Consider the following 24,778-nt stretch of genomic DNA (forward strand, 5'->3'; position numbering starts at 1 on the left):
GAGAGAGTTAGAGAGAGGAGACGAAAATGCCAGTATAAAGTCAGCTTTTGGACTCACCGAGCAGAAGTGTGACGACAACACTTGCATGGACGGTGTCTCCTGAGCGCAAACACCTGGACATAGTGAACCTGCCGCTTCCTTTGGACTCCATATCCTACTGGGTCCGTCTGGCAATCTGTCAGTCCGTCTGTTTATCTGTATGTCTGTCAGTCCTCCCCTGGTTACACACTCTGGGTGTGTGTGTGTGTTGGCTGGAGCAAGCAGGGGTGCGGGTGGGATAGAGGGGAGGGGCAGGGTGAGGTGGGACGCAGAGCGAGCAAAGAAATAAATACGCAAGACTTGTCAGTCTGCAAAGTCCTGCTGTGAGTGTCTCCCTCCTCTTCTCCCTCCTTTGCGGTGAGTCCCAGAGAAGGAGAGTGGATTGATGGCTTATTCCTGGATTATGAGTCCTGTCTACCCTTCTGTATGTGCCAGGCTGGAGACAGACAGAAAGAGAGAGTAACAGAAAGAGACAGACGAAGGGAAGGCTCCTGCACCTGATCTAGGCTCTCTCTCTCTCTCTTTGCTTCAGTCGCTCACTCTCACTCGCCGACACACTGATTATCTGCTGAATCCCTCAGCCTGAGAGCTAGAGCAAGCAGAGGAGAGGAAAAAAAACTCACTCAGAGAGAGCGAGCATCTGCACCGCAGAGCAATGGAGCTGTGGAGGCAGTCGGGGGATGTCAGCGTTGCCCCTTACGGAGAGCTGCATGTGGGTGGAGGGAGCGGCGAGGACAGCAGAGCCTGGAGCTCAGGCAGACAGGCAGCAGGCAGCAGGCGGTATGTGTCTCCCTAGCCGGCACAGGGAGGAATGAGCGGGGAGGGAGAGCCACTGCAGCAGAGGCATGGAGGACAGAGTGAGCGAGCTGGAGGGAAAGAGGGGAGGGGGAGGGATGGGATAGGAGAGGAGTTGAATGGGGACCTTCAGCCTGATTGCATCTGGGGGCTATCTCACACTAGCTAGAGGGTCCTGCATCCCAACCTGTCTATCACTGTGCCCGTTGCCGGGTTTAGGAGGGTTTCTCTGGGTACACTGCCATCTATACCCCCCTCCATCCTGGATCACCTCCCACCACTCTCCATCAACTTTCCATATATTTTAGAATAATGACTTTTCCTTGAAAGCTGTTTTTATTTCACCTAGCCACACACACTTGTGTTTTGTCTCTGTGACTCATCTAATTCCCCCTACATGTACCATTCCATGACTCATCTAATTCCCCCTACATGTACCATTCCATGACTCATCTAATTCCCCCTACATGTACCATTCCATGACTCATCTAATTCCCCCTACATGTACCATTCCATGACTCATCTAATTCCCCCTACATGTACCATTCCATGACTCATCTAATTCCCCCTACATGTACCATTCCATGGCTCATCTAATTCCCCCTACATGTACCATTCCATGACTCATCTAATTCCCCCTACATGTACCATTCCATGACTCATCTAATTCCCCCTACATGTACCATTCAATCAGTTCTTGTTCAATCCAGTTGGATTTCGAACAAAGAGAGTGCATTTTTTCTCTCTGTGAGTTTTAAAAACCGAGGGGTTCCTGCAATGCAGGCTGTGATCAGTGAAGTCACTGAGGTCAACTACCAGATCAGATGCCATGCCAGATAATTGATGTGCATGCATGCACAGTAACATGCCATTATTGACACATGTTCAGATTGTATGGGTCTTCGTAGTCCTGCTAAAACATCTCTGTCGCATCTGTTGTTTCTGCAGCAGCCTTGACGATACTTTATCACAAACGCGTTTCACTCTATCAACAAACTCTCCAAATAATGACGAAATCAGAAAATACCACTAAAATAACCAACGTTTAAGAAAGGCTGTCGTAATCGCAATCACGTTGACTGATTTCCGTGTGCACGCACAAAATGTCCTGTACATGTTGCTTTGAACTTGACTGCCCATGCCTCGTGCTCTGCCTCTCTCCCACCCCCACCCTGTCACCCATATGATTGAGGGCCCTGAATGCGTGACCTCCACCACCTGTCACCAGTTGAGTGGGAGTAGGTGTCGGGTCACCCATTCCCATGGCAGTGGGTGCTTGATGCCTGGGGAGGGTGTGTGAGATGAGGGGTGTGGGTGTGTGAGAGGGGTGTGGAGATGAGGGGTGCGGCAAGGTGAGAGGTACAGAGACCCCTTAAAAAAAGTCACTGTAATTGACCTATGAGGGTTCACATGACAGAATCCAGAGGGGCAAGGGTCAAAGGTCATATAAATGGGGATGCCAAGAAAAACGCTAAATATTGAGTAATATTGTAGCCGAACATCCCCACTTTGATAAAGGCACTCCCATACACTCCACCAGTCCTTCCGACTACTAGTCTTGTGTGTGTGTGTGTGTGTGTGTGTGTGTGTGTGTGTGTGTGAGAGAGAGCTGCTCTATATGAGGTGATTGATTCTTGTCATTCAACATGATGTCAACCTTAATCTGAGAACAGCTTTCCCCTGGCATGGGAAGTGTGTGTGTGTGTGTGAGTTTGTCAGTGCACGTGTGTGCTTGCGTGTGTGTAGCACGCAAATGCAGGGGTCTCCCGGGGAAGGTGACTCCATAATTAGTTTGTAAATAAATCTTTCGCTGATTAATATATAGAGGAAACTTTGCCAGGTGCAGTCCAATAATAGAGCAGAATTCACAGCAATAATGAATATAACTGTGTGTGTGTTAATTGAATTGATTATTATGAAAACACTCGCACATTCCTCACATAACACATTGCATGAGCACATCAGCAGTGGATCATCTTCTTGAATTATTAATCGTTCCATATAAATAAAACCACCATGTTCACCACAATGAAATAGTTTTCACTGATGACGGACGTAAGGAGCTTCATGAGTGGTTTGATAGGGGCATCTTCACTGAGGCAGTGACACGTTCCTGGTGGGATTGACGGATTCATGAGTCTGCACCTTCCCACCACACACACATAAAACACATGTGCACGTACACGTGTGTACACACGCGCAGTCCTTCTGAATTCAGGACGATGTGACCTTGGGCTAGATGTTGCAGCATCATGTGTGTTGAGGAAGAGGGGCGGGGGGAATTGGGAAGGGAAGCAATTCCCATTATGTAGTCTGCAGTATAGCGCTGGGCAGAGGACGGAGGGCGGGTGTGACTGCTATCAACTCAGAGAGATGTGAGATAGGGGAGAGAGGAAGGGAAGGAGGGAGGGGAGTCGGGCGGTCGAGACGGGATAGGTGAGACCATGGCGTGTGGCGGGATGGTTGGAATGGCGATAGGGTATAAATGAAAACAGTTTAGGGAGTATATTTTTGGGGAACGGACAGTGAAGAGAGTGGCTATAGTGGATGATACGTGCCCTAGTATCTATAGCTCTCATGACTTGGAGCAAGGAAAACAACACAGAGTTCCCGGGATTCAGAACTCTGTCCTTGTGCGCTGTCGATGGACTTCAATGGGACAAACGTAACATTTGGATTTCCGAAGCACACAATGGAGCCCTATGGAGTATGAGAAAGAAACGCATAGAGGTGCTGTCACGACTTCCGCCGAAGTCGGCCCTTCTCCTTGTTCGGGTGGTGTTCGGCGGTCGACGTCCCCGGCTTTCTAGTCACCACCGATCCATCTTTCAGTTTCGTTTTGTTTTGTCTGTATCACACACACACCTGGTTTCCATTCTCATATCACGTTCCTTATTTAACCCTCTGGCATACATTTCTGTTCTGTCCGCGATTGTTCATTGTCAATAGTGGTTGTGTTTTGTGCGAGTGTATTTTGTATGTTCCTATTTGGAATCTTGCTTGATTCTTTGAGTAAACTCAGTTGTGTTACTCAATACCTGTGTCCTGCGCCTGACTCCACTATAACTCTGCACCAAATCGCTGACAGATGCCCCTCACCTGGAGACTGAGCGAAGAGTAAAGCACTGGGTGCTGAGGAGAGGGAACCATAGTGATCCTAGGAAATTACTGTCTGTAATTCTATGGACGGAACAACATGGTGGTGGGACGGACAAGAAAGGGATTTGCTTCCCTCTACTACTGTGACTGAGGGGAGCATGATGAAGCAACACTCTTTGGCAGAGTGAGAGAGGAGGGGAGGGTTGGGCAGCGGACGGATGCAGAGGGGAGGGGAGGGGAAGCGAGGGAGGACATGATTGGAGGACAGCTGGAGGGGAGACAGAGGAGGGAAAGTCTTCAGAGACATTTACGCATATAGAATGCTCAGCCCTGACCTAGCATTCACGCTCCTTAGTCTCTCTCGATCATTCCGTCCGTCTCGGTCTCTGCCTTCACTATGTCCCCTCCCTTTGCAAAGGTAAAATGGTGCATCGAGCCTCGCCTACCTGAGATTTAGAAGTGTGACCTTAGCCATCCCAGTAAGAACTCAGGGAGACATAGAAAGGAAAGGAGGACAGAGCTGCTCCCCCCCTCCCTCCCTCACCATCCCTCTCGCTCTGCCTTCCACCCTCTGCTTCTCCCCCTCCCTCTCTCTATCACACACACACACGTTCTCTCTTCCTCGTAGCAGCCAGTGCATGTACAGAGCTCAGAGTAAGGCCTATATGCGAGGACACGGATGAAGATAGGTTGGGCCGTAGTTCTCATTTTTGCTCCTTCGTTTACTCTTTGTTTTGCACGTGTGGTGTCCGTGAGGTTGTTTTATTTATTTGTTTTCCGCCACGGGGACCTTGACAAGGTGAGTGACCGTCTTGTCTGAAGTTCTGAACCACTATGTTGTGGCAAAGGTGAAAGGTGTTGTAGCCACACATTCCTAATTGTAGTTCTACTGCTATACGTTCAGTGTTTTGCATCGTGTGATGGTGATCAAATGTGTGTGTGTGTGTGTGTGTGTGTGTGTGTGTGTGTGTTTGTGTGTGTATGGGCGATTGCTATGCGTGTTGAGTAAAATAAAATGATGACCGGTTCTGGAGGTAGTTTATCCAAATGATATGTTCTTGTGTACCGGCTGGCAGTGGCATCATTGGGTAAGGAGCAATACTGTGTGTACCTATAAGTTCTGATAGAGAACTGATAGAGATTGCTTTATTGCAGTTAGCTGTTGAAAGTATTGCAGTATATCGTGAATTAGGCCCCAAAAAACATCAACTTTGTATTCTTACGGTAAGCAACTGTAAACTGAGTCTTCTCAGGTGACCTCTCAAGATAACTTCAGCATCTTCATTTTCAGCACCACGTGGTGTGCTTTTATGCGGGATAGTAAGAATTTGCATGGAATGTTATTACCACAGTGCAATGTATGTAAACCGCATTCAGCCGATAACCTCTGTTTGTGGCGTGCATCATTGAAAAGACCTGTCTCAAGTGAGAGTGACGAGTATGGCTGCTAAGAGCCCGGGAAACGTACTGTTCAGTGAGATGGACTGCGGCGTTCACGTTGGTGTGTTTCGACGTTGGAGTCAGTATGACTGTAGTCGAGCAAATGGAGTACAGCATGTCAGAGACGTAGAAATCTGACCGGTGCCTGATTTAATGCCAGGATCAACATGTTTGATCTATCTTGGCACGGCACTAAAATGAAAACATCTGAGCTGTAAGAGTCGCAGCTTTTTTTTTCTGATGGACACGATCCGCCACAATTTGGACGCAATCGTCGCATGGGCACAATGCATTTTGGGGAGTAGACATAATCTTTTTTTTTTTTTGCAAGACAGGATGTACCACTAGGTGTCCTGTCAGGTCATAATGGTGGATTCGAGCTTTTATGCTTGTGATGGGTAAGTTGTTATGTGCATTGATGGCTAAACCCACTAACAATTTGATAGCACCGTAATCAACAAGATTAGACAAGTAAAGATACACTGCCGTGGTTGTTTTTAAAAGAAGTTTAACAGTATCATTCAGGAGGTGTTCGGAAGTCCAGGTTGCTGGCTTTGCTTAAACACTGCAGTCAGATATCTGTTTTGAAATGGCTGGGGTCCAGGTGGTTATGTGTCCTCTGTCGGCAGTTCCAGCATCCACCACCATGTTCTCTAGGAAGGCTTCTTCAGACCTGCCCAGGGCCTTGGTACTCTGGGGAAGAGGAGGCTAGGACTCATGTGGGGTTGACTATTTTCATGATCAATTGCGACTGGGCTATTTCTTCACGAACCAGCCAGAGTAATCCACAACGGAGCTGAACCTCTCAATAGGCCACAACATGGAGTTCTCTCAAGTGGGTAAGACTAATCTGGTCTAGCACTGAGAAGCAACAGTCATGTATCTGGCGCTGCGTGTCTGGGTAAGTTTGTAACTATTAAATGTTTTGACGCTCATTGTTAATATTTCTCAAGAGCGGTTTGGAACTATTCCATCTAACTTTAAAAGGAAATAGTACTTTCCTCTGAGACTGAAAAGTACATTTATTTTTTCAGCTTGTGAAAATAATAACTTGAATTCATCATTGGGCTTAGTATTCAGTATGTGGCTCTCATCAGACCCAGTTCTGTTGAGGTATGTCTTTTATAATCAGCATGACTAACAGGAACTAAATACAGGCTTCAGAGAGGCCGATTTTCACATGAGCTCGATTTCTCTTGATCAGGATTTCACGGAATTGAGAGGAGGTGTTTTAAAGGAGAGTGGAGGAAGGAGAAAGAGCGAATAACTCCAATGGGATGATGACTTAAGAGCTGAAGACTGGAGAGCTGGAGGAATTAGAAGTATTGTGTGTTATGTAATGCAGTTAAGATCCCAATAGACAAACCAATAAATAGCTTGGCTATGGTCTTCCGAGTTGTATATTCTGAGACCAGATTTACTGACGGCTATTTAGGAGTTTTAACTGTTTCAGTAATACACTCCTGGCAAAATACTCCAGCTTTTAGTGGTGGCAGCTCCCTCTCCTTCCACAAATACACACCTCCAACACGCATGCATATGCATGCACACACACACACACACACACACACACACACACACACACACACACACACACACACACACACACACACACACACACACACACACACACACACACACACACACACACACACACACCTATACCTAACTGACTCTAGGGCAAATGGCTGAGGTGATATAATTGCTGGCACTGGACAGCAGCTGCGGCATTTTTGACCTAGTACGTCTGAGTAGGATTTGACCTGTGCAACGGAGTACTTGTGTGTGTCTATAACTGAGTTTGTGGGCATTAATTTGTCCCCTTCAATCCTGTCTGTGCCGGAGACCCCTCAGTTGGCTTATTAAGCCACAATCTGCAGTGACCTTTTGACTTTGCTGTGATCTAAACCCCCGCCAGGCCTACTTATTAAGAACCCTCCCACTGAGACCCAGATACCTGCACAACAAGTATTACACATTCATCCTCTGTCCCTCTCCTCCTCTGTCCCTCCGCCTTCCCCCCTCCCTTCTTCTCCAGGCTCCAGCGGACAAGCTGACCTTCCTCCCTCTATTTGTCTCACTTTAAGAGAGCCAGAGGGAGAGAAAATGGAAGTGTAGAGCGAGAGAGAGAAAATCTATCTGCAGCTTGAGTCAGTCCCCCCCCTCTGCCCAGCAAGATTAAGTCTTTGGATGTTTCTACAGTACTGCCCAATGGTAGTAGCTACACGCAGCACGCTGGTGCATTGGCCATAACCCAGCCTCCTTACAGCCTCCACACTTCACCTGCTATCATTAATCACCCCTTCTCACCAGTAGTAATTCCACGGCGCAGTTTTAGAGCTAATTTGCCAGGGCTTAGTAAAAAAAGAAAAAAAGAAGCTAATTTGCTGACAATAAAATGCAAACTGTAATATTTATGTACTCATTTTTATTTCAAAATACAATATTGATTACAGCTCATTCTTAGAGACACAGTGCAGTGCAAGCATTTCGGGTGTCTGGTGCGAGAGGGCCTGGTTAGAGCCATGCGTCACAGAGGAACACTGCAGTAAAAACATGCATGATCACACAGAGACAGACAGGGGAAACTCCGGGACCTCCACTACTATCCCAGCTAGCTACCCAGCATTCAGGACTCCAGCGGAGATGTCAGAGTGAGTGACAGGAGAAATGGAGGTCATGTTGATTTCATTAGGCAACACATTTTTTTTTTCGGATCATGTGCTTTGTCCCCTACCCATCGGTAGCACTGTGTGTGTGTGTGTTCGTGTATAAAATACAGTACAATCTAAATTATAATTTTTGGGGGGGTTAATTCTTGAGGTACCATCATTACTTTGGAAATTAAGTCTGATTGTGACCTAGAGATATATTCTCTGGTTAGGACAACACGCTTCCCAGACTTCTAATCATGCATCTAGCTGATGTCTCAGACTCCATACAAACTGATTAACACCACAGTCACAATTGCACAGAAGTTGAATTAATTCATATAGTAATTAGTAATGAAGTCATTCTAGAAAGGGAGTGTGTAAACCCTACAAGTGGAGATCAGCATTGACCTTCCACTGTTAAATTAATGATCTTTCAGACGTGAGCTCCCCAAACTTAGGCCAACTTACCAAATACCAAGTAATGATGGCTACCACAACGTCAACAGCTAGGACAACCACAAAGTCACATCATAAAGTACAAATTACATAACTGCGTGGTACAAAATTCAACAATGTCAAAATACAATACTCAATCAAATGAAATCTAAACTAGGACGGATCTGAGGAGACAAATAATAAGAAACAAAGTGTGCAAGAAAGAAGCTTTAGCAGTGAATAACGTAAAGGCAGACTATGAATGCAGTGCCCATTGCAGAGACAGGGAGAGACGGTCTCCAGATGAGGTAGGGCACTCCTGGGCACAGAATCAGCGTGGCCCCCGGCTTTAGGCCTTAAAACCACATCAGACAACACCTGAGGCACCCAGTCATATTCTGCCAACCTAAAGTCACACTCCCATAGGCTATCTGCTCCCCCAACACTGTCTGTTGGAAAATACAAAGCCAAGACGTTTAAACACAAGGAGCAAATGAAGGTAACATTTGACAAATTTTCACGAAAATAAATAAATGTTACTATTTTAAGGTTGTGATATTGTTTAGCAAATCCACAGTTTATACTTTGTGTGATCCTTCACAGACTTACATCCATTACAATACTTGTGTGATAATGTAACATAAGCCCTACATCTGTGAAGGTAGTTCGAAATTCAATGGGCGAGAAGTGGAATGATTGATTGTATATAGTTGCTACGTCAACTTGGACATCTCACGTTGTCTCCCAAATACATTCACAACCAGTGCAATACTAATATAGCTAAATATGTAACATCCAAAGAACATCCAATATCAATTACCTCAGAGGAGAGAGGCCTCATACATTCCAACATTGATAGTTTAAGACAGTGAGGACCACACGTAAATAGCGACAACAATCAAAGCACACCTCTAGAGTACAGCTTGGAATTTGGTCAAAACGTAGAAATATATGTATCCGATATAAATTTCTCTCTATTGTACTTTTTTTTCTGTTTTCCCTGAAAGTGCTCAGCTTTTATGTATGTGTAGGCCTCGGCGTGTGGACTTCTGGTGTGCAAAACAGCTACACGGCTGCATGTGGTGTTTGAAGCTTATGTGTTGGATGACGTATAGTCAATGTGTCTGTGTGCTCATTTGAGTGTCAACGACCAACTCGGGCCGGACATTCAGGTGTTGTGTAAGGGTTACTGCACGTGGACAAAAGGGGGACATCATTTGGGGATTGTTTTTTTTTTGTACAATGTCAGTTAGTATATCATGTCAGACCATTAATGATCCATCCACTGTAGACAGAATTGTGCCTGTCTTAATGTGTGCAACAAAAATGTCATGCTTATGTATGATATTGTACTAGCTTCATTCATGGCGATACAAGTGTGTGTTGTTTCGATGTATGATCAAGCAACGGGCTAAAATATCATATTGAAGCAAGGGTTCAGAAGAGTTGACTACTGATAAAATCATGCCTGGCTTCTCCTTAAGGGAGACTCTGAGTTTGAAGGAAAGCCACTTGGGCACTAAGGACACTAAAACACATTCTCAAACACACACACACACACACACACACTTATTCACACATGTGTATACACCCACACTGCTCGTAGTTACGTCTGAAGGTCATTCAGCTTATACCCTGTACATAAAAACTAACACACACAGCCAAAAATCCACCCACACCATTCTCACACAGAAAGGTAGAATTTGGACACACACACACACACACGAGCTGTCAGAAAAAAAGGGAACTTTTTTTGCCCCAGCCATTATGCATCGCTAAGTATATGTGATAGAGCAAGAAAATTAGAGCGAGAGAGAGTGAGCGAGCGAGAACGAGAGAGAATTATATGATTTGGAAGTAAATCATTTGTTATCCAATGGTGTGGCAAGTTAGAAGACAACAATTTAAGAGAGCAATACAGAGAAAGAGAGAGAGAGAGAGAGAGAGAAAGAGAGAGCAGGATCTTTCCCAGTAATCATGGATGTCAAACCATCCATTTACTCTACAGATGTAGGATCTTAATTTGAGCCAGTTTTCTACAGCAGGAAAATAGTCCTGCAGCAACAGGAAATGTGAATGATTATGTGGATTAGAATGAATTGATCTTTTTCTAAGAGTTGATGCATTTTCCATTAGGGAAGCCTTCAGAAGCCTTTTAAAACCTCCAATACAATACAAATTTTTTTGCATACTGCAAAGTTATGCAGCTACAGGGGGATCAAATTAAGGTCTTACATCTCTATCTTAAGCTAAACCACAAGCGAGAAAAAGGGGAAAGAGGAATGTCGTTTGGAGACTGCCGTCTACTAGTCTCGTACACCTTTTGTGGCCCCCCGTCGAAGAAGAGAGGAGATAAGACTGACTGAAGATCGAGGCAGGGGTGGCGTGGGTTGCGTGGCTGGTGGCTGGGGCTTCCCATAACTGCAATCTTGTTTGGATGGACAAGAGGAAGGAAGGGAGGCGGCGTGGGCTGAGGCAGATGCTGGACGAGGATTCAAGCAAGGGTCACTATACATCTTCAGGCAGGAATGCTTTCCTGAAGGTTATGGTTCATCGGAAACAGAGAGGCAGGGAAAGAAGAGAGCAGAGATATATATATATATATATGAGCTCAGCGATACAGTACATACAGTACATACAGTACATTAAATCCACCTAGCAAGGAAACAACACCCCTAATACCAACACACTAAAGAGATGTCTCACAGAATTAAAGTCACATAAGAGTAGAAGACAAGATAGTTGAAACATCTAGGTCAGTGCTTCCTAAAGCAGGCACTGGTTGTCTTGCCAACCAGTGACTTGTTTTTAAGCTGATTTCCATGCTACTGTTGTTGTACAGTATTTACATCCCACTGTCGGACCAGGGGGAAATGTTGGGACATATACTAACTTGTACAATCCCATACATCAAAACACAGACTGCAACACACACACATCACCGTATCACATTGGCTAGGACCACAATGTAAGCACATCAATAGCTACTGTGCAGAAACAGGAAGGGGGTTGATATCTCATAGAGTTAGTGTGGGAAATGTGTTAGCTACTAGTAACTCAAAACCTAGTTAAAACGCACAAACACATTGACCTGAGACATGGCTGTAGATTGCTATAGCTTAAAAAAGAAGAAGCTATGACACATACATTTGGATAGTCTCTTTGTAGACGCTCTACATACTATCTACAGACATTTCAACTAACGCTAACCCTATCTCTAACCCTAACCGTAGCTCTTATCGTAACCCTAAACTTAACTGCTTACCCCAATCGTAGATCTAACCTTAACCCTCACCCGTATTCTAAACCTAAACCTAACCCTAACCGTAACCTTAGCGAGAGGTTTCTTATCAACAGACAGTTTGTTGATAGAATGACCATGAAAATCCGGACTATCCAAATCAAGCGGGACCCAAATTCATCTTGGAACCTAGCCATGTGTCAGGTCAAACAAACACGAGTGCAAACTAATGGACAAACTCTAACTTGAGATGCAGTGAGCACGTGTAACTTTTCCTTCTCCGCGAATCATGTTAGACGACAGATTTGTGCAGACAAGTTCTGTGTTTGTGTCTGAAGGCTTGAGCCCTACAGGCTTTCAGAATCAGAACTGATCAGATCTAAGGCCCGGAAGAGAGATAATCAGGTAGAAAAGAGGTAGAAGGGAGAGCAGACCAGAGGGGGAAAGGCAGGATAGGATTGACCATTGTACTGGATGAGATCAGGACTGAGGTTGAGAGTGAGAATGTGTCCTCAACAGTCCTTTCCATGTCTCCTGTCCTTCATGACCACGGACACATGAGATCACGTTGATTTAATCTATCGTCCTTTCACATCAGTGGTCATACAGGAAATGAGCCAAGGATAGACTATTATTTTGAGATTGTCAGGACAGAGCCTCATATTTAAATATCAAACACAATTTGAAGTTCCCATTACATGGTAATGAGAGAGAGGGATGAACAGCAAGGTTTGGGACAAAGGTAAAAGGATGAAGCCCATAAGTGGCCACTTCTTCTTGGCTAACTGGGGTCACATGACCAGCACAAAACACCAATCACAGATTGTTACCAGCGTGAGGGAGGAGGTTGGGCTCCAGCGAACCTTGGGCCTCCAGGACCATGCAGGCCGGTTATAGCTGCCTGGCTCATGGCAATATAAACACACAAACATACACGCACATGCACACGCACACACATATCCGCAGGAACACACATTCAACATACACACACACACACACACAAAAAAAAGAAGAATAAAAGAAGGGGAAGAGGGGATAATTGTCAGCTTTGTTCAACCACAGCCAGGGTGGTTTCAAAAGAAATGTATGAATCCACTTATACATTACACCGGACATATTTCTGGAATGTGTTTCCATAACATCTATATTTTGTGAGGTTTCTGGGGTTATTCCAGAATGTTGTGGCCTGTTAGGTGTAAAGTATGGACCACCCTGTCAGTGCACATACTATGGACAGCTGAAAGAGACAGAGTGGATTTCAAGACTCTCCGGGTTTTGCCTCAGGAGCATTGCCTCGAGTAGATGACAGAAAATGAGAGAGAAAAGGACAAGCAGGAAAGAGAAAACAAAGAGAAGGAGAATAGCCTAAATCAGGGGACACATTATTATAATTTCACAACCTTGAGAAAGACCAAAACAATACAGATGTAGGATCTTAACATGATCACCCTGTTGCAGGATATGTTACACTTATTTGAGGTTTAAAAACTGTATCTGAAGTGTGCAATTTCTACTTAAATTTCTGAATTGATTTTTCCTTACAAATGTGTAAAATCCAAGAAAAATGTCCATTAATTATAACACACAAAATAATTCACATTTCATGTTGCTGCAGGATTACTTTCCAGCTGTAGCAAACTGGCTGAAATTAAGATCCGACATCTGTAGAGGTGTTGAGGAAGAGATAGACGTTCTAGAGGAGGATGGGTAAGTTAAAACAAAGAGGGGATCTCACTTGGTTCCCTCCTCGGGGCCCCCCTCTGCATCCAGCTTGCCCTCTTCCTCCATCTTCTGCTCATCAGAGATGAGCTCCTGTTTCTTGTGACGCCGTATGCACTTCACCACCACCATGGACAGGATGAGCAGAGCCAGCGCACCGCCGACTGACGCCCCGATCGCAACCGCTATGGTCGAGTCCCGCGGGGGAGGCACTGTGGAGGGAAGAGGAGGTGAGACAGTTCTGTAGATGGAGTGTATCGTTGGCAAAGGGCTGATTAAACCACAGTGTGTGGAAACAAAAAAAGGGCAGCAATGCTCTTTTATGTGTTTGTGTGAGTGTGTCATCATGCATACATGTGTGTGAGACCAGCATTTGTGAGAGGCAATGATTCTGAGGTGAGCTGGGTTGGCACGCCCATCAATATTTGTATTACATTTTGTTATTTAACTAGGCAAGTCAGTTCTTATTTACAATGATGGCCTACCCCCCTAGCCAATTCCTCCCCTAACCCCGACGATGCCGGGCCAACTGTGCGCCACCCTATGGGACTCCAGATCACAGCCGGTTGTGATACAGCCTGGGAATGAACCAGGTTCTGCAATGACACCTCTAGCACTGCAATGCAGTAACTTAGACCACTGCGCCACTCGGGAAGTAAATAAGTAAAAAGCTGTATAGTGTTGAGTCATCACGTCCTGGGCTGAAGGAAGGTTGAGACCAAGGGAGAACAGAAACACAAGCAGATGAGGAACTGAAGGATGGAGGGATGGATTGGTGAGTGAATGGATTGATGTATGGATGAATGAATGGCAAGACCAGGGTACATTTATTAATGACATGCTAGCACACAAGACCAGAGATGAGCTGGAAAGGGTGGATGGATGGACCAGTTGACCACAGATTAGTGCTGAGCGATCAGTGCTTTTTGAGGTCAGTTCGGATTAGGTTTTATTCTAAAAATAATTATCCCGGTTTTCGGTTTCAACTTTCTTTTTTTTAAAACAATAACTACACAATGCTTTATGTGGGTTGAATGCTCTAACACAGAATAAAACGGCCAATAAAAATCCTGATGTTAGTGACCGCCCATTACTGCTTTTCACTTATTAACCATCATTTATTCACATTGCTTTACTTTATTATACTCCAAGTTACCACCTCATCTCTATAGAGCTGCTGCCTATGCGGTCTGATGAAATCACAATGCTCGTAGATCTTCAAAGCATACAAGGCGTACTTTTATGACCGCTGAATGCCAACGATCAATCACTGAGATCAACTATTTTCAGGCTCGCGAAGAGACTGCTCAGTAACTTGCCCCCCTGTCCCTGCTATTGCTTGCTCCTTGCCTTTCCCCCTGCCCTTACATTCTGTGACGACAAACATGTTGATGATTCCGTGGCCCTGGATGCGGTCGGGGGGGTTACGGACGTAGCAGTTATAGACTCCCTCGTCCGACAGCTGGACATCAGAGAGGGTGATGGACAAGTCGTTCTTTTCCAGGTTACCCACAAACTGCACTCGGTCACTGAACCGGTCTGTCCGCAGGGGCATCATCCCCTTCTTATAGGTCATGAACTGGAAGAGAGAGGAGGAAGAGGGGGATTAGTAGAAAGATAGACAGAAACATGTTGTTTTTATTTAACCCAGGACTCCCTGGAAAACAGTGGCAATTGTTACTGAGTACAGATGTAGGACCTTAATTTGATCTCTTTTGTTGCTGAGAATTTTCCTGCACTGCAGGAAATGCAGATGAGCTTTGTGTCAAAAACATGGACACATTCCAGGGTTTTGCTTTATTGTGACTATTTTCTACATTGTAGATTAATAATGAAGACATCAAAACTATAAAATAACACATATGGAATCATGTTGGAAGCAAAAAAGTGTTAAAAAAATCAAAGTATATATTAAATTTGAAATTCTTCGAAGTAGCCACCTTTTGCCTTGATGACAACATTGCACACGCTTGGCATTCTCTCAACCAGCTTCATGAGGTAGTCATCAGGAATGCATTTCAATTAACAGGTATGCCTTGTTAAATGTACATTTTTTGAATTTCTTTCCTTCTTAATGCGTTTGAGCCTATCAACTTTAACACATGAAGGTGAGTCAATCCGGAAACTTTGAAAGTTTCTCCAAGTGCAGTCGCAAAAACCATCATGCGCTATGATGAAACTGGCTCTCATGAGGACCGCCACAGGAAAGGAAGACCTCTGCTCCAGAGGATACGTTCATTAGAGTTAACTGCACCTCAGATTGCAGCCCAAATAAATGTTTCACAGAGTAACAGACACATCTCAACATCAACTGTTCAGAGGAGACTGTGTGAATCAGGCCTTCATGGTCAAATTGCTGCAAAGAAACCACTACTAAAGGACACAAATGTGAAGTAGAGACTTGCTTGGGCCAAGATGAGTCTGATGGTCTGATGAGTCCAAATTTTTGATTTTTGGTTCCAACTGCTATGTCTTTGTGAGACGCAGAGTAGGTGAACAGATGACCTCCGCATGTGTGATTCCCACTGTGAAGCATGGAGGAGGAGGTGCGATGGTGTGGGGGTGCTTTGCTGGTGACGCTGTCTGTGATTTATTTAGAATTCAAGGCACACTTATCCAGCATGGTTACCACAGCATTCTGCAGCAATGCGCCATACCATCTGGTTTGCGCTTAGTGGGACTATCCTTTGTTTTTCAACAGGACAATTACCCAACATACCTCCAGGCTGTGTAAGGGCTATATGACTAAGAAGGAGAGTGATGGAGGGCTGCATGAGATGACCTGAACCCCACAATCACCCGACCTCAACCCAATTGAGATGGTTTGGGATGAGTTGGACCACAGAGTGAAGGAAAAGCAGCTAACAAGTGCTGTCCTTCAAGACTGTTGGAAAAGCATTCCAGTTGAAGCTGGTTGACCAAAGTCTGTAAAGCTGTTATCAAGGTAAAGGGTGGCTACTTTGAAGAATCTCAAATATAAAATATATTTTCATTTGTTTAACACTTTTTGTTATATTATTTCACAGTATTGCATTATTCAGTATTGCAATGAGTAGGTGTGTTCAAACTTTTCTGGTATGTAAACTATTTTTATTAACAGTATTGCACTTTTCATGTAAACTATTTTTGTCCGGCTCATAGTCTAACCACTGATCAAGCAACATTATGGACTAAACGTTCAAATCCTGTTGCGGCAGGATTATTTTGCTATGACAATACTGGTCAAATTAAGATCCTACATCTGTAGACTTTCCTGGCTAAATAAATAAAATGAAATGAAACACATCGAAATAGATGGAGAAAGCATGGCATTAAAAAAGCAGAAAGAGAGAGGAGAGAGAGTTGACAGGAAAGCTGAGGGTGGAGTATGCAAAAGAAGAAACAAGATGAATCTTACTGTACATCATGGCAGAGTCAGGAGTATGGTGTCCATTTTAGCCTTACACCTTACCCTTCCTTGAGTCAGTCCTCACCTTACTTGAGTCAATCTGAGGCTGAGGGTGTCCTAAAATGGACACTGTGCATCGGCCTGACATTGACACAAGACAAGGGCAGACACACGGTCTGGTCTCTCACCATCTCCTCAGTCTCGTTGGTGTTCTCCTGGTAGGTCCAGTTCATGGCAAACTTGTTGACGTCCATCTTGTAGCAGGAAGTGAAGATGCACTGGATCCTCACCATGGTGCCGTTCAGGACGTTGATCTGGTTATGGACCAGGACATCCATACTGGACACAGGGTAGGCTAGGAGAGGGAGGGATGGATGGAGGGGATTGGTCAAGAAACATAGATGTGCTACACATGGAAGTATGGGTATTGTTGCATACTGTTCGACAGGAAGTGATAATCCATGATAATCGAAAACTTCAACAAGCATTTCTCAACGGCTGGCCATGCCTTCCTCCTGGCTACTCCAACTCGCCCAAGCCTCCCCAGCTTCTCCTTTACCCAAATCCAGATAGCAGATGTTCTGAAAGAGCTGCAAAACATTGACCCGTACAAATCAGCTGGGCTTGACAATCCGGACCCTCTATTTCTGAAACTATCCGCCGCCATTGTCTATCACCCCCTATCACCAGCCTGTTCAACCTCTATTTCATATCGTCTGAGATCCCCAAGGATTGGAAAGCTGCCGCAGTCATCCCCCTCTTCAAAGGGTGACGCCCTAGACCCAAACTGCTACAGACCTATATCCATCCTGCCCTGCCTATCTAAGGTCTTCGAAAGCCAAGTCAACAAACAGATCACTGACCATCTCGAATCCCACCGGAACTTCTCCGCTGTGCAATCTGGTTTCCGAGCCGGTCATGGGTGCACCTCAGCCACGCTCAAGGTACTAAAAGATATTATAACCGTCATCGATAAAAGACAGTACTGTGCAGCCATCTTCATCGACCTGGCCAAGGCTTTCGACTCTGTCAATCACCATATTCTTATCGGCAGACTCAGTAGGCTCAGTTTTTTTAATGACTGCCTTGCCTGGTTCACCTACTACTTTGCAGACAGAGTTCAGTGTGTCAAATCGGGGGGCATGTTGTCCGGTCCTCTGGCAGTCTCTATGGGGGTGCCACAGGGTTCAATTCTCAGGCCAACTATTTTCTCTGTATATATCAATGATGTTGCTTTTGCTGCGGGCGATTCCCTGATCCACCTCTACGCAGACGACACCATTCTGTATACTTCTGGTCCTTCCTTGGACACTGTGCTATCTAACCTCCAAACGAGCTTCAATGCCATACAACACTCCTTCCGTGGCCTCCAACTGCTCTTAAACGCTAGTAAAACCAAATGCATGCTTTTCAACCGTTCGCTGCCTGCACCAGCACGCCCGACTAGCATCACCACCCTGGATGGTTCCGACCTAGAATATGTGGACATCTATAAGTACCTAGGTGTCTGGCTAGACTGTAAACTCTCCTTCCAGACTTATATCAAACATCTCCAATCTAAAATCAAATCTAGAGTCGGCTTTCTATTCCGCAACAAAGCCTCCTTCACTCACGCTGCCAAACTTACCCTAGTAAAACTGACTATCCTACCAATCCTCGACTTCGGCGATGTCATCTACAAAATAGCTTCCAATACTCTACTCAGCAAACTGGATGCAGTTTATCACAGTGCCATCCGTTTTGTTACTAAAGCACCTTATATCACCCACCACTGCGACCTGTATGCTCTAGTCGGCTGGCCCTCGCTACATATTCGTCGCCAGACCCACTGGCTCCAGGTCATCTACAAGTCCATGCTAGGTAAAGCTCCGCCTTATCTCAGTTCACTGGTCAAGAAGGCAACACCCACCCGTAGCACGCGCTCCAGCAGGTGTATCTCAATGATCATCCCTAAAGCAAACACCTCATTTGGCCGCCTTTCCTTCCACTTCTCTGCTGCCTGTGACTGGAACGAATTGCAAAAATCGCTGAAGTTGGATACTTTTATCTCCCTCACCAACTTTAAACATCTGCTATCTGAGCAGCTAACCGATCGCTGCAGCTGTACATAGTCCATCGGTAAATAGCCCACCCAATGTACCTACCTCATCCCCATACTGTTTTTATTTATGTACTTTTCTGCTCATTTGCACACCAGTATCTCTACCTGCACATGACCATCTGATCATTTATCACTCCAGTGTTAATCTGCAAAATTGTAATTATTCGGCTACCTCCTCATGCCTTTTGCACACAATGTATATAGACTCTTTTTTCTTTTTTTCTACTGTGTTATTGACTTGTTTATTGTTTACTCCATGTGTAACTCTGTTGTTGTCTGTTCACACTGCTATGCTTTATCTTGGCCAGGTCGCAGTTGTAAATGAGAACTTGTTCTCAACTAGCCTACCTGGTTAAATAAAGGTGAAATAAAATTTAAAAAAAATAAAAAAAGTAGTGAGTTCATTGACAAGAAAGATCATTCTGATTACACACATATGTACGGAGATCGCCACTTAAACAAACTGCTATCTATTTCAAAGGTCATTTGTTTCTGGGTCAGTGAAGTCCTCTGTAAAGCAACCACCATCAGCAGAAGGTGACCGTACAATAGTACGTAGATAGAACCGTACTGTAGTAACACCTCGCAGTGACTCACTCCTGCACCGGTTACTCTTAACGCAGCTCCAGACACACCCTGTACAGCACTTCCCCCTCTGCAGGTGCCCTGAACCATACTGAAGGAGCTGCATGCCAACGAATGCTTAGACAGTACTTTTAACAGCCAGAGCGGTTGAAGCGGTGGTTCAGCTGTAGGCACAGAGGAATTCAACCCGGTAATTCTGCCCCGTAATCATTCCACTCATATTTGTGACGGTAATCGTTGTTTGGAGATTGGCGGTTATGGCGGCGATGGCTTATCCACAAGAACGGGCTAAAGCGTCAGAAAAAGGAGTCTGACTGGATCTCCTGAATGTGTAACTCATTGAGGCACTGAGGCAGAACTGTGCTGTATACCTGTGCGTGCCTATAGTGTTGTGTCTGTGATCTGCGTATGAAGACGTTGCACAGTATTATCTGTTTGTGTGTGTATGTGTGTGTGCGTTTGTGTTTGTGTATGTTGTGTGTGTGTGTGCAGGGCCGGCACCAGAACAAATCCGTTGGATGGGCCTTTGACATCCATAGGTGGGCATGTTCTTTCACTGGACCTCCTATTTGTGCACACGCTTGTGTTGGAAAGATTTTTAAAATACTGAGGAACACTACTGACTCAACACTGTATACGTCAGTTGCGACAGCGACTGAAATGACTGCAACACTTAACAAAGAGCTGCAGTTGATGATGATTCCATCAGACAAATGACCCTAAACCCTAAACCTCAACTAAATCTCGTAATGAATCATGTGGAAATTGAGCAAGTTGAGGCGACTAAACTACTTAGAGTAACCCTGGATTGTAAACTGTCATGGTCAAAACATATTGATACAACAGTAGCTGAGATGGGGAGAAGTCTGTCCATAATAAAGCACTGCTCTGCCTTCTTAACAACACTATCAATAAGGCAGGTCCTACAGGACTAGTTTTGTCGCACCTGGACTACTGTTCAATCGTGTGGTCAGGAGACTTAGGAAAATTGCAATTGGCTCAGAACAGGGCAGCACGGCTAGCCCTTAGAAATACACAGAGAGCTATCATTAATAATATGCAGGTCAATCTCTCCTGGCTCAAAGTGGAGGAGAGATAGTCTTCATCACTACTTGTATTTGTGAGAAGTATTGGCAGCAGATAATGGAGATCCATAATAAATACAAATACAAGGCGAGAGCACCAGTCTCTGCCACATGGACACATTGATACACTGTGGTCCATTGGCGTCTAAAGAAACGAGGGCATAGAACTCAGAGATAGCCTGTAGGCCAATGCAGCAGTAGGCCTATAACTTCCACCGTCAACGAAAAGAAAATACATAGGACAGCCTACAAAATAAAATGAATAGAAAATATCCAGGCTGAAAATGCCGGTTGTTTCAACCACATTCATTTCTCTACTATGCCTTCCTTTGACTTGAGTTATTGCTAGTGACGTGTAACATCGTATAAAATCATCAACTGGGTCCGGCTACGAACTTGTAACATTGTATCAACAAGCCTATTTCAGGCCATAGCCTATTTCCCGCGCCAGTGCGCTTGGGACAGACAGCAGTTTTTTACGAAGTTTCCACTGTATCATCAGATCATGATCATATTTTGCTCTTTCACACGGAGGCTTGGTGAGCAACGACAGTCGTGTTGGAAAGATCTTTCAAATACTGAGGAAGTATCATTCGCAATGGATGTTAAATAATAAATGTAAAAAACAGACTTAGTTTACAACGCGTGGGGTGAAGAAAGAATTACTGAGAAGATCAGCTTATTCGTGGTGGAAATGGTGAGTTAAGACAATCAGAATGCAGAAGGCCAGGTAAGTTACTGTAACTAATACATGCATTAATAGAAATGATTGTAATCAAATGACGGGGGATTAACATCACATTTGTTGGCCTACTGGTGACATACAGTCGTGGCCAAAAGTTTTGAGAAGGACACAAATATTAATTTTCACAAAGTTTGCTGCTTCAGTGTCTTTAGATATTTTTGTCAGATGTTACTATGGAATACTGAAGTATGATTACAAGCATTTCATAAGTGTCAAAGGCTTTTATTGACAATTACATGAAGTTGATGCAAAGAGTCAATATTTGCAGTGTTGACCGTTCTTTTTCAAGACCTCTGCAATCCGCCCTGGCATGCCGTCAATTAACTGCTGTCAATTAACTGCTGTCAATTAACTTCTGGGACACATCCTGACTGATGGCAGCCCATTCTTGCATAATCAATGCTTGGAGTTTGTCAGAATTTGTGGGTTTTTGTTTGTCCACTCACCTCTTGAGGATTGACCACAAGTTCTCAATGGGATTGTGGTCTGGGGAGTTTCCTGGCCATGGACCCAAAATAACAATGTTTTTTTCCGCAAGCCGCTTAGTTATCATTTTTGCCTTATGGCAAGGTTCTCCATCATGCTGGAAAAAGACATTGTTATTCACCAAACTGTTCCTGGATGGTTGGGAGAAGTTGCTCTCGGTGGATGTGTTGGTACCATTCTTTATTCATGGCCGTGTTCTTAGGCAAAATTGTGAGTGAACCCACTCCCTTGGCTGAGAAGCAACCCCACACATGAATGGTCTCAGGATGCTTTACTGTTGGCATGACACAAGACTGATGGTAGCGCTCACCTTGTCTTCTCTGGAAAAGTTTTTTTCCGGAGAAGACAAGGTGAGTGCTACCATCAGTCTTGTGTCATGCCAACAGTAAAAGTTTTTTTCCGGATGCCCCAAACAATCGGAAAGGGTATTCATCAGAGAAAATGACTTTACCCTAGTCCTCAGCAGTCCTGTACCTTTTGCAGAATATCAGTCTTCCCTGATGCTTTTCCTGGAGAGAAGTGGCTTCTTTTACTGCCCTTCGTGACACCAGGCCATCCTCCAAAAGTCTTTGCCTCACTGTGCATGCAAATGCACTCACACCTGCCTGCTGCCATTCCTGAGCAAGCTCTGTACTGGTGGTGCCCTGATCCCGCGGCTGAATCAACTTTAGGAGCGCTTGGTGGACTTTCTTGGGCACCCTGAAGCCTTCTTCACAACAATTGAACCGCTCTCCTTGAAGTTCTTGATGATCCGATAAATGGTTGATTTCTTACTGGCAGCAATATCCTTGCCTGTGAAGCACTTTTTGTGCAAAGCAATGATCACGGCACGTGTTTCCTTGCAGGTAACCATGGTTGACAGAGGAAGAACAATTCTAAGCACCACCCTCCTTTTGAAGCTTCCAGTCTGTTATTCAAACTCAATCAGCATGACAGAGTGATCTCCAGCCTTGTCCTCATAAACACTCACACCTGTGTTAACGAGAGAATCACTGACATGATGTCAGCTGGTCCTTTTGTGGCAGGGCTGAAATGCAGTGGACATGTTTTTTGGGGGATTCAGTTCATTTGTATGGCAAAGAGGAACTTTGCAATTAATTGCAATTCATCTGATCACTCTTCATAACATTCTGGAGTATATGCAAATTGCCATCATACAAACTGAGGCAGCAGACTTTGTGAAAATTATATTTGTGTCATTCTTAAAACTTTTGGCCACAACTGTACAGTATGTCATGGGAAATTGATTAAAAAAAACAATCAAAGGGCAAACAATTCACACAATGTATCAATGAATGCGCAAGAATAGGCAGGAGACAACTGAGCGCATTCTGGAGAGTTGAGTGCATGCATTCTGGAGAGAGATGAGCCATATATTTCCTGCACACCCCTCCCCTTCTTCTGGTTGCAACATTTTAAATTATTCTCAAGACACATTATCTTCACACGTTTTAGGTGCTTTTCACTGACTGCCACAACTCAATCAGCTAGACCTATTGACACGCCCACTACCCAAATTGCGGGCTTCCCAAATAGTCATAGGCGTACACATTTGTCATTTAAAACAATCCACAGTTATTTTTTATCAAAGAAGCTAATGATCCTCTGTGGCTAAGTCTGTTGAAGTACTTTGAATGCTTTTATTTAGACAGGAGTAAATATGTAATTTTAAGGGAAGCCATTATCCTAACAGTGCACTGTGCACCCGCCAAACATTCCTTTCCAATTCTCAAGAGGCTGAAACCAGAGATATATAGTATATAGTATATAATGACAAGATGCTCATGTCTCCCTCCTAACCATGGGAGTCGTTGTCCCAAAGGCGGTAAGGCAGGCGACAAGCATATTATGCGCATAGAAATGCATTGGGCTTACTCTGGACAGCTTTTGGCGAGAGTGAGTCCTCTCGCTTCACCTCTTCTTCTCTGCTGAATCTCCACCGGGAATGAGCGAAGCAGCGCCCCTCTGTCTCACTATATGTAGCCCATGTATCTGATGCTGTCTGGACCAAAACAGTATGGCAGGTCATACTATTTCTTTCCAGACAGCATCAGATACATGGTCTACACATACTGAGACAGAGTGGCAGTGTTTTGTTCGCTCGGATGCTTCATCTGAAATTGATGCATTTTTCTCTCAGCGCACGTCTCGGTCAAATAAATGATCGATATTTCAATGTTTTATCTGGATGGGCAAGGAGGATGGGACACACCCCCTAAGACCCGCCCTTAAACGACGGCCCTGTGTGTGAGTGCCTCAGTGGGATGTGTGTGTGTATTGGTCTGAGTGTGGCAGTTAGTGAGTACAAGCACGTGCGTGATGGCCGGGGTGGGACGGGTGCGTTTGCTCGGCTCTGCACCAGTCTGCTGAGTTTTGTGTTACTGGACAAGCTCCTCCTGCTGCTGCAATCACTCTTCATCGTACCGGGTCTCTGCAGCAGCTAGACCCTCTAATCATACCCTCATATCTCCCTCTCTCGTTCTCGCTCTCTCTGTTTGTGTGCTGTAGTGGTGCAGTTAGAGTCCTTCAGATCACTCACTTCCTCCCTCTCTTCTCCTCCCTCCCTCCCTCCCTCCCTCCCCTCCCTTCCTCTCTCTGAATCAGGTGTCATCTGGAAGTACCGCATTATAGCACCTGCTTAGAGAGGAGGGAGGGAGGGAGGTAGGGAGAAATAGGCTGACATCCCACAATATACATACAAGCATGACGCATCCCCCCCACACACACACATATGTGTACTCACATATAGACCTATAGCTACACATTGGCAAACATATGCACACCCTGTATGTCACACACACGCACGCACGCACTCAGCCATGCGCACTATTCTTTACTTATGCTATGTCAATGTCTTCACAGCCTATGCCTATTCCCATTTATCTATATACAGATGTAGGATCTTAATTTGAACTAGTTTGCTACAGCAGAAAGGTTATCCTGCAGCAACAGAAGAATCAAGGCCA

At 44.8% G+C, this 24,778-nt stretch overlaps 2 protein-coding genes across 4 annotated transcripts in view; both read right to left on the reverse strand.

Annotated features, from left to right (window-relative positions):
* The window catches only part of LOC112265099 (sodium channel subunit beta-4), a 31,386-nt gene extending 30,498 nt beyond the window's left edge, over positions 1-888 (reverse strand). Inside the window, exons 1-2 of one of the 2 annotated variants that reach the window (XM_024442139.2) lie at positions 663-884; positions 58-475 (exon numbers count right to left, since the gene is read on the reverse strand). In XM_024442139.2, coding sequence (XP_024297907.1) covers positions 58-151 — 94 coding nt within the window. In that variant the 5' untranslated portion in view covers positions 152-475; positions 663-884. Of the gene's footprint in view, positions 1-57 lie in introns of both variants that reach the window. The other variant, XM_024442140.2, reaches the window with a different exon arrangement.
* A 6,893-nt stretch (positions 889-7,781) lies between these two features.
* LOC112265100 (sodium channel subunit beta-2) overlaps positions 7,782-24,778 on the reverse strand; it is a 29,721-nt gene continuing 12,724 nt past the window's right edge. Inside the window, exons 2-6 of one of the 2 annotated variants that reach the window (XR_002955725.1) lie at positions 16,999-17,165; positions 14,791-15,001; positions 13,439-13,634; positions 12,534-12,604; positions 7,782-10,998 (exon numbers count right to left, since the gene is read on the reverse strand). Coding sequence is in view for 1 of the 2 variants with exons in the window: in XM_024442141.1 (XP_024297909.1) it covers positions 10,971-10,998; positions 13,439-13,634; positions 14,791-15,001; positions 16,999-17,165 (602 nt within the window). In the remaining variant the exon portion in view is untranslated. The remainder of the gene's footprint in view (positions 10,999-12,533; positions 12,605-13,438; positions 13,635-14,790; positions 15,002-16,998; positions 17,166-24,778) is intronic. The other variant, XM_024442141.1, reaches the window with a different exon arrangement.

This window comes from Oncorhynchus tshawytscha, linkage group LG13, assembly GCF_018296145.1.
Source record: "Oncorhynchus tshawytscha isolate Ot180627B linkage group LG13, Otsh_v2.0, whole genome shotgun sequence".
NCBI lineage: Eukaryota > Metazoa > Chordata > Actinopteri > Salmoniformes > Salmonidae > Oncorhynchus > Oncorhynchus tshawytscha.